Source organism: Rhopalosiphum padi, chromosome 2 (genome assembly GCF_020882245.1).
Source record: "Rhopalosiphum padi isolate XX-2018 chromosome 2, ASM2088224v1, whole genome shotgun sequence".
NCBI classification, from domain to species: Eukaryota; Metazoa; Arthropoda; class Insecta; order Hemiptera; family Aphididae; genus Rhopalosiphum; species Rhopalosiphum padi.
This window is the reverse complement of record NC_083598.1, coordinates 33,905,864-33,915,439: the sequence shown is the minus strand read 5'-3', so window position 1 is coordinate 33,915,439 and position 9,576 is coordinate 33,905,864. Positions and strand designations below refer to the sequence as shown.

At 25.3% G+C, this 9,576-nt stretch overlaps 1 protein-coding gene across 1 annotated transcript; it reads right to left on the bottom strand.

Annotated features, from left to right (window-relative positions):
* Positions 1-1,830: 1,830 nt before the first annotated feature.
* On the bottom strand, positions 1,831-5,127 carry LOC132922440 (uncharacterized). Its single transcript, XM_060985956.1, has 3 exons — positions 5,056-5,127; positions 2,507-2,993; positions 1,831-2,079 (listed from the first exon to the last, which is right to left on the bottom strand). Exons 1-3 carry the CDS (start codon positions 5,109-5,111, stop codon positions 2,008-2,010), a joined length of 615 nt encoding a protein of 204 aa, XP_060841939.1. The 5' UTR covers positions 5,112-5,127; the 3' UTR covers positions 1,831-2,007.
* Between the last annotated feature and the right edge of the window lie 4,449 nt (positions 5,128-9,576).

Here is a 9,576-nt window from a genome sequence, read left to right as displayed (position 1 = left end):
TATATCACTATTCAGTATTCGCTTGAGGACCTCATATAATATATATATATGAAAACGAACGTCATTGGTACCTATGATAACTACTAAGAATCTTAATACTCAATTTTCAAGTCTTTGACTAAGCAAAATACATTTATTTTATAAATGTTAGAACAAAAATCAGAAATGTCAAAAAAATTCGTCAAAAATAATTATATCATTATATAGAGAATGTTAACATAAACATTTCGTGAAAATGTCAAGTATTTTATTTTAAGTAGAGTTGTTTATTTTTATATTTAATTATCAAAAAAACAAAATCAACTTCAATAAAAACTGGTATTGAGTAAAAATTTCTGTTTTTCATTAATTTTTTTTTTTGTTTTTTTCCGATTATTTTGAGATTAATTGTGATTATTTTAATTTTTAATTCCTCAATAGAATTAAATAACTAGATCCTATATACCAGAAACTCTAATCAAAAGTACTTTTACTGCTCCAAAATATGCGGTGATTGTGCAGAGAAAATATTTAACTTAAAAACATAAAATACAATTCGTTTCAATAAAGTTTTTTAAGTTAAGTATAGAACTTTTTTTTTAATAGGTAGCGTAATTCTGCTTTTCCGCTTAACGTTTTGATACGCAAATAAAATAAAAACGGTTTATTAGGAAAACAAATGTAAGGCTTTATTTTATAACTAGTAGTGCACCAACACCAGTAAACCATACAGCTGTTGTAAAATAATGTTTTACAGTAATAATCGTATTTGCAATACTTTGCACACTTAACATATATTATTCTTAATTGTTACAATTAATATTAATAAATATAATGTACCAACTATATCATAATATTTATAAAAAACTTAATTCTAAATAAAAAAAGACTCATTCTAATGATTATATTCAACTTAATATTATATAGTATAAGTTTACAAATAATTTTCACTGTTGCGTGAACTCACTGAACTTAAAACTCCCTAATATGATCAATATATAAATTATATAAGTTTAATTCGTTTATATTTTACAACATTAACTAAATGCTTGATTATTGACCGATATAACTTATGTTTCAAGGAAGATATACAATATTCAATATTAATTATGTAATAATAATTTAATACACAAGAGGTTCTTAATTTTAATGTATTCTTTGAATAGTTTGAATTCAATTATATTTATATAATATATTATAACGACTGTCGACTCATAAGTTATACCAGCACTCAAAATTATAACTAATTTATCATAATTATATACAAGTATCATATTACATAGGTAAATTATTTGTATAGTTTATAGAACTTATTTTATATGTGAATCAAATTTAAACAATGGATTTGAATTAAAAATACGTGTTTTTCGTCTACCTAACTCAATTGATTTTTCGTTTATAAATATTTTATGAAGATATAATTATTAATGTAATTCAAGTAATTCGACTATTATTATTATAAATTTATAAAGTTATAACATTACTTACAAGTTATATTATAAGTATATACTTATAAATACTCTTTACATTTGATGCCATCAATAATTATGTTAAGTAGGTACTTCAGTGTTTTTATAATATTGTATGATATACTATATGACATGTGACATATGAGTTTATCTTGTCAATGTATTTGGAAAAAATTATTATTTATCATAAATATTATACAGCTACAACTATTATAGTGAATTGTTAATACAAAGTTTTGATAAAAAAGATTTTCATGATCATTTTCTTAAAAGTATGTAAAAGTATGACACAATCGATTTTAAGAGTTTATTTATGTAAATATTTTAAAAGTCAAATACAATTTGGTATGAAAAAATTTTATATTCAATGAATTGTGTAAGTTTTAAAGTTTTGGCAGACTCTACAAGTGATGAGTAAAGTAAAATATAGATTTATACATAGTTGACAAATGACGACTTATATAATATATTTATATGCTTAATATTATTTACGTTCTCGTAACACTATAACATATGATCAAATTTCTTTTTGTCAAATAAACAAAAGTAAAAATTACATTTACTCAGCAATTTGGTTGTTTTTCATTATATTTCGTCCAGTCGACCCATCTACTTCACCTATAGGTTTAACCTGAAACGATACATTTTCGTATTATGTACATTGTTTTACCAATGCGGTTCATATATATATATATATATATATGTAATATTAATATTAAATAATGTATATTTAATATTGTATCTACTATATATGTACATAATATATTCAATTAAATTCGTTTATATAGAAATAATATTGTATTCAGCAAGTGTGTAGATGTTGAAAATAACGGTAGTTATATAAACTTCCATAATTTACATAGCTATGTAGTATATGTATCATATATGCCTATATGTTATTGTTCTACGGAAGCAGAAATTTGTAATATTATTTAGACGGTGAGGAAGAGGACGAGGAGTAATGTCATATATGTGTTAATTCTGTGTAAGTTTGCTTAGGTATTTGGTTCCTATAATATGACTTAAGTATAATATTGAATTTTTTGATTTTAACTCACATGCGTTTCGTCTTCGGACATCCACGTTCTGTTTTTCTCGTCGACCGTTCTTCCCCTGCTTGCGCCACGAGTAATCACCGGTCCTGCAGCCGCAGCCGCTGCAGGTGCTGCCGCCCCTAAGCCTGCAACTCCAGGACCAAACAGTCCAGACAGGCCCGTGCCCAATAACCCTGTTGTGCCTAACAACCCTGTACCCAATATGCCGTTGACGCCACCTAATATAGATGGAATGGCTCCGTAACCCAAACTACCGACGGACCCATAGCCTCCGTTGTGCAGACCTCCATAACCCCCGCCACCAAATCCAGATCCACCTCCGAATCCTCCACCACCGAATCCATTACTGTAGCCGATCCCGTGGCCGAAAAAAGGTCCGGTGAAGAATGACTTTAGGGTCGGTATTAGCAGTATTAATAGCGCATGTAGAAGGAACGCTAGGAATGCCAGTACCGATATAAATGTTGACGGTTCTAAGCCAAAGCCTAAACTGTAAAAAACAGATAAAATATTATTATACATAATATTTTGTTTTATTTAAAAAATAGAATAATATTTAATAATATAAATATTCTAACACATATATTTTTCATGTCATATATGTACAACTGATCTACCAAGTACGGTGCTTATATATATTATTTTTTTTACAAAAATATAATAAAAAAGGTAGGCAACTTAGGCAAGTGATGAGTACCGCTCTGTTGTACATTAGGTGTCGAGGAGATTTTAATTGGTGTTTTATATTTGAATTAAATAATAAAAGGTATCATTGATGTATTTATCGATTCTAAACGGAGACGGTCCGTCAGCCTCTATCACAAATTCACAAACTATATTTCATGATGTTGTTATATACATAGCTGTTATAAAGTCATTTATTTTACTTTTAACTACAGTAGGTTGATAGAATGTTTTCTGAAAATATTGTTTTTATTATATAAGTAATATTTAATCATTTTAATATTGTATATCAGGGGCGTATTTAGAAATTTATTTTGGAAGTGGCTAAGGTATTTTTAATTATATTGAACTTCTACAATTTATATATGCTAGGACATAATAAGCAGACTTAATAAATAATTCTTGGATTTCCGGGGGGGGGGGGGGGGGTATGCCCTTGTCGTATATGTTCACCATATAATATCAATTTATATAATTCAAAATGATAAAATTTAATAATATCTATCTGTGAATACCGTAAAAACAGTAAAATTAGATTCATAGTATAAGTAGATAATATCTTAAAATAAATTTAAAATACCATAGCATATAGTAAAATTCATAACGATATAATAATAATATAGGCAAAAGTTTTAAGTTTCACGAATAATGTTTTTAAATTAAAACAAAATTTAATTAACATTGTTATTTATCGTTTGAATAATTGATTTCGCCGAAATTTAAGCTTATAAGACGTCTATAAAATATAATTGTACCTATATATATGTTTTAGATTTTTTGGTTATAACTTATATAGTTATATTATAGTATGAACTACTTTATGAAGAATTTCTTATTTCTTTTTAAATTTATTAAGAAAAGTTTTTATGAATTTCAAATACAAAATAGTTTGAAGTTTTTTGTGATATTGACGAATTTTAATATTTTTGTACAGATATAACTGATATAAGAACAACTTATGTGTATAGAATCTAGTATTAAATTTCCAAGAATTTTGGCAAGGCGGATATTTTTTTTATGAAATGATTACAGAAAAAAAAATGAAAATTGCTTATACTATAAATAACTCAAAAAGAGTTAAAAATGTTGAACGTTTTATCGTATAATGACTATAATGAAAATTATAGTTTAAAAATTTGGAGACAGTTTCAATTTTCAAGTGCCTATTGTTATTTTTTTTTTTAATACAATAAAATATCAAAAAATTGTCTGAGGGAGAAATAATTATTTTTTGCGTAAATATTCAATATTGTGAAAATTTTAACTTAAATGTTAATAGAAAAATAATTAGGCTTTCTGATAGAATTATTTATATAGGTTGTAAAACTTATAAAGAACCTTGTGTTATATTTTCAAATCTTACAGATATAAAATTTAAAAAAATTTACGATTTTTTAATTTCAAAATAATTGGTAATTTTCGCGATTTGTATGCATTTTGTTTCTAAGAATATTTGTTAAACAGTAAAAAATCCTTGCTTTAATTTTCATTGATCAACTTTGACTATTTTGATTCGGATTGTTGAATAAATAATAATATTTCCATTATGGTAAAGCCATACATATATAGAATTTATATGTATATTATATGTATTAATGTATTATATTTGTATGTATATTAACTGTTTTAAATATACTGGATATCTTAAATATAATAAATATGTGTTAATAATAACATTAATAATAAAAGTACTTTATAGACACATATTATACTATAAGTCGTATTATTTTAGCGTTTTATTAGTATTTTTGTAATTTATTTTAAATGTAATAAATATTTTATTTATTTTTAAAAATATTTCTAGCAGCAAATATATATATAATATATTATTTAGATTTTCTATAGAATACATAATAATTATTGCTTACCCGTTGCCTCTTGATGGTTGATAATCGTCAATACCATAAGATCTATCCATGTCCATAGCTGTAATAATGACTAGTGAATAATGTTTACTTTTTAAAGTTTTCCGTTTATTTATAATAAATTTTAAAAATATCCTACATCCAAGAACTTCTAACCAGTAGTAGTATTTCCGTTACTTTTAGCCGTAGAACCGTATCGGAGTAGGATGTCAAAAGCAAAAAACGTCAAGTATACACATTTTAACATTATGTAGTCAAAACTGTCACAATTTGAACATACAAATTTAAATAATTACACTTTATAAATCGCAACGGTTCAGATAATTCAATTATAATGTTATATTATTTCTGTAACAATTAGGCATATTATAATGACTGAATATAGATCAATTGGTTAACGGTTAAGGATGATGTATAATACTTTAATTGTATTATTTTGTATACATTTCGAAAAATAATAATATATACATAAATATTTTAACAACCTATAAGTTATAACCTATTTTCGATGCATCGATGTATGTATTTAATATATAAGTTAAAAGATTACAATTATAGGTATCTAAAGCTGTAATCAGTGATCTGAATCAGCTATCTGTATAAATCTCTAACCGAAAAATGTTGAGTTTATTGTTATTACTTTATAATATAATTGCATAATATTTTTATTGTAAGATTATTCCGGCCAAATTATAATATATGTAATATAATGATTTATTGTTATTATTATTACTTATATATAAATATATAATACTGTACAATTCACTCATTCACTCATTCACATCAGACATATCTATGCTTTAACACTTATACAGTTATACTCGATATATACCAATGGGTACTTATTTGTTTTTATTATGTTATATTATTATAATAATACGCAAATTAAATTTAGTTGATTGAAAATCGAGATGAATATCTACTGTTGGTCATATGCAAGCAACAGCTTGAGCAAAGATTCTGATGAGTTATCATCATCTCATCCTTTATTTCTTAACGTGTGAGATTCAATAAATCATTAAATATTTGAGGAAATTGAAGTTACTTCAGGCATTCCATAAGGGTATCCGTATCCTGTCTCTTTTTTTGTTTTATTTATTTATTAATGATATAATTTTTTCCTTTAACCACTCTAATATCTTATTTTTTGTTGATGATGCGAACAATTTTTTTATCTGATGACTGATACTGAGGATCTCCGGGGTGATTTAATAAGCTTTAACAACTGATGCTTACAAAATGGACTTTCCTTAATTATTAATAAATGTATAACTATTACTTTTTCTAAGAGACCCACAAACTTGGTTTTTAATTATAATTTAAATGTTATTACTTTCACTAGTGCCTTGATATGTATATGTCTTATGGCTGGGGTAATTCTATAAATGTGTGCTATACAGAGAGCCATTTAGTTTAAGTTTTAAACAAGTTAGATACAAAAAAAAATACCAAAGTATCTACAATAATATTATATTATTCACAATTTTCAAAAGCCCCTTGGCTACAGCACTGCTAAAGCGTGTAAAAGAGCATTAATATTAATGTATTATAATTTATATGTAAACACAGATATAGTTTGTTCACGTAAAATATTAAATCATAGGACACACTGGACAGTGGACACAGATCATAGTATACCTAATGTTTGAGCACCGCAGTATGTTCACGTGTATTATAACAATATTATTTAAGATTTAATACCTTTTATTTTAACAGCACAGAATTATTTATAAGGATTAGATGTCGGTGTAAAACTGTAAAATTGAGTATTGATTAATTATTATTCTATCATAATTTTGAATTCATAACATTCATAATTTTGCATAATTATACAACAAAAACCGTATTGATCGAAACTATTGTAACATAAAGATTATAAGGAAAAAAATAAAAACTATTGTTAATTCAAAAAAAATATGCCATATGTTAGTAAACATATATAGTGGTAAACAACGGACTTTTGTAATAAATAATTATTTTATAAAAATAACGACAGTTATTATTACGATAGTTATATGTGGCTACTGGCTACTCAGCATATTATCGTCAAATTTGTGTTAATTTCTAGCTTAAAATTACTTATAATATTTATCATTTTTTATTAACTACTCAAGGTTATATTTAAGAATATATGTATAAATATACAAAAAATACATTTAGTGTGTTAATATATAATATTAAAATAAAACTTAACATGCATTGTTTAACTGCGGCTAATGATGGCTATTAATATGAAAAATATAACTTGAAACAATGCGTAAAGGTATGTAAGTTGCGACGTTAGACATTTATATAATAAACAAGGTAAGTAACTTTATGTACAAGTTTGTTCTATAAAAAAAAAATAGTTGTTAGAATATGTTGAAAAGATTATTATACACGTGCTGCTGCTGCATATGGTGTTAGTACTCAGTGTGTAATCTCACAAATGTGTGTATATATATATATAGGTACTGTCTATGGTTACCTACCTATATACTCGTTACTCCTACCTATACTGTATACTGACTATACTGTGTTAGTGTGTTCCAATTCTATATAATTACTGGAAAATTATGACAATTATTATTGTATATGAAATGTTGTTATTTTATCACTTCTTTAGTTCTAGCACTAAATATTAAGTACCTACACATAATTATCTCAATATGATTGTCGTACATTTAGGGCTCGGATGTTTATGAAATTGTATATTATGCTTTACTATTTATCCAATTTATCGCTGACCTGAATAAAAATTTAATTCACGTTCTACTGAATTAAATAATACTATTTTTATTTTGTATATTTTGTGGTTTTGTATTTTAAATGTATATTTTGGGATTTTAAAAATATTTCAGTAAATTTTAAAACTTTTTATAAACAATTTAAATACCACTAATACCAGTCTAAAGAACTAAATTATAAGTTATAACCATCTGAGCTGACTTTGTCTGAATCAAACGAAGTAGTCAATAATCCTAGAAAAACCCTCAAAATAGCTAGTGGAAAATTAGGAAAAGAAATTCACGAAAAACTTCAGAATGTAATTAAAAATAATGTTGGATTTAACTTTTATATAGATTTCTAAAAAACATTCCATTGAAGTGGATACTATGTAAGAATTAACATAAGAAGATTTTATGGTTGAGGATCTCGCATTCTTCAAATATACTGCAATAACATCAGTAGATGTAAAACAAAGTTGTTTACGCTATAAGCCTATAAAATTTATTTTCGAATAATATAGACGAAGTTATAAGTTTGATCAAATAAAAAAAAACCAATGTATTACATTGTAACTATTTTAAAATAAATTAATATGTAATATTAAAACTAATTTTTTGTACATATTTTGATCCCATACTTGTTGGTAATTTATTAGTACAAAAATGCATAGGTTTTACAATAATTTATTGTAACTTGTAAGTACATAATAACGTCCGGGTTCTAATTGTAATAATATATACCTACTAAGATTAAGAGTTATTTGTTATATAAGTGCATATTGTATTTGCGAATAGATGTTTTAATTAGATAGGTAAAATAATATTTAATTATATCATAGACATAGTATAATGTTTGATAATGTTATTCATACTGAAATATATTTCATGATAAAGTGTTTAACATATTATTATTTATTATAATATATTACCTATATACGTATAAGGTATACAGTTGACAGTGCACACGATTTACGATTTTTAAATGTGAAACGCATACCAAATCGACTTTAAATTTACCATCTAAATACAAGTAGGTACAGGTATACTTGAAATAAATATTTTTATATGACATATTTAATAACAATGTTAAAATGAAAATAAGTTTCATACCCAATTTAATAATAATAATAATTATCATAATATATGATGTTTATAATAAAGATATAATTGTGTACCTAATAAGTTTGTTACCTCCAAAACAAAAAATCAATAAGGATTAAAAAAAGCTGACACGTATACGCAGACACGTAGTTGAGCAGTTTAATTGCAAACTTTCAATTATATTTCGAAGACGTGAAATACTAATATTTTCATATTTTATTTCGCTATTACGTCAGCAGGTACCTACGGCGTGGTCGCATTACGCATAGCTAAAATATTATACATGTAATAAATATATTATATTATTATCTATGCATCGTTGCCGTTGCTCAGATAAGGATACCTACCTGACTACCTATTATTTTTTCGTACTAATTACCTATATTGCTACCACATATACCTATAATGATATTTATAATTTCAATATTACAATGTCTACAATACTAATGTATTATAATTTTTTCATATTTGAAAATAAAATTTACTACATAAACCTAAACGGATATACGTGTTACGTACTCAGTAAGTTACTTTAATATCACCTAAACATGTTCATATAAGATGTAACTTACACGCGAAAAGGTAGGGCAACACAACTAATTAGGCAATTTACAACATGAACATGGTAAGGCCAGTGTGAAGTAGTGTTCATTATATTATTTTAATGAAACAACTAATCTTAAATCATCACACGTCTTAATGGGGGAAAAGTGGA

What these genes read in the sequence shown, in the direction of transcription:
- LOC132922440 (XM_060985956.1), bottom strand. Translation starts at nt 5,111, where the DNA reads ATGGACATGGATAGATCTTATGGTATTGACGATTATCAACCATCAAGA. An exon ending in CAACCATCAAGAGGCAACGG is followed by an intron (nt 2,994 to 5,055) that starts GTAAGCAATAAT and finishes TGTTTTTTACAG; the next exon opens with TTTAGGCTTTGGCTTAGAAC. An exon ending in TGTCCGAAGACGAAACGCAT is followed by an intron (nt 2,080 to 2,506) that starts GTGAGTTAAAAT and finishes GTATCGTTTCAG; the next exon opens with GTTAAACCTATAGGTGAAGT.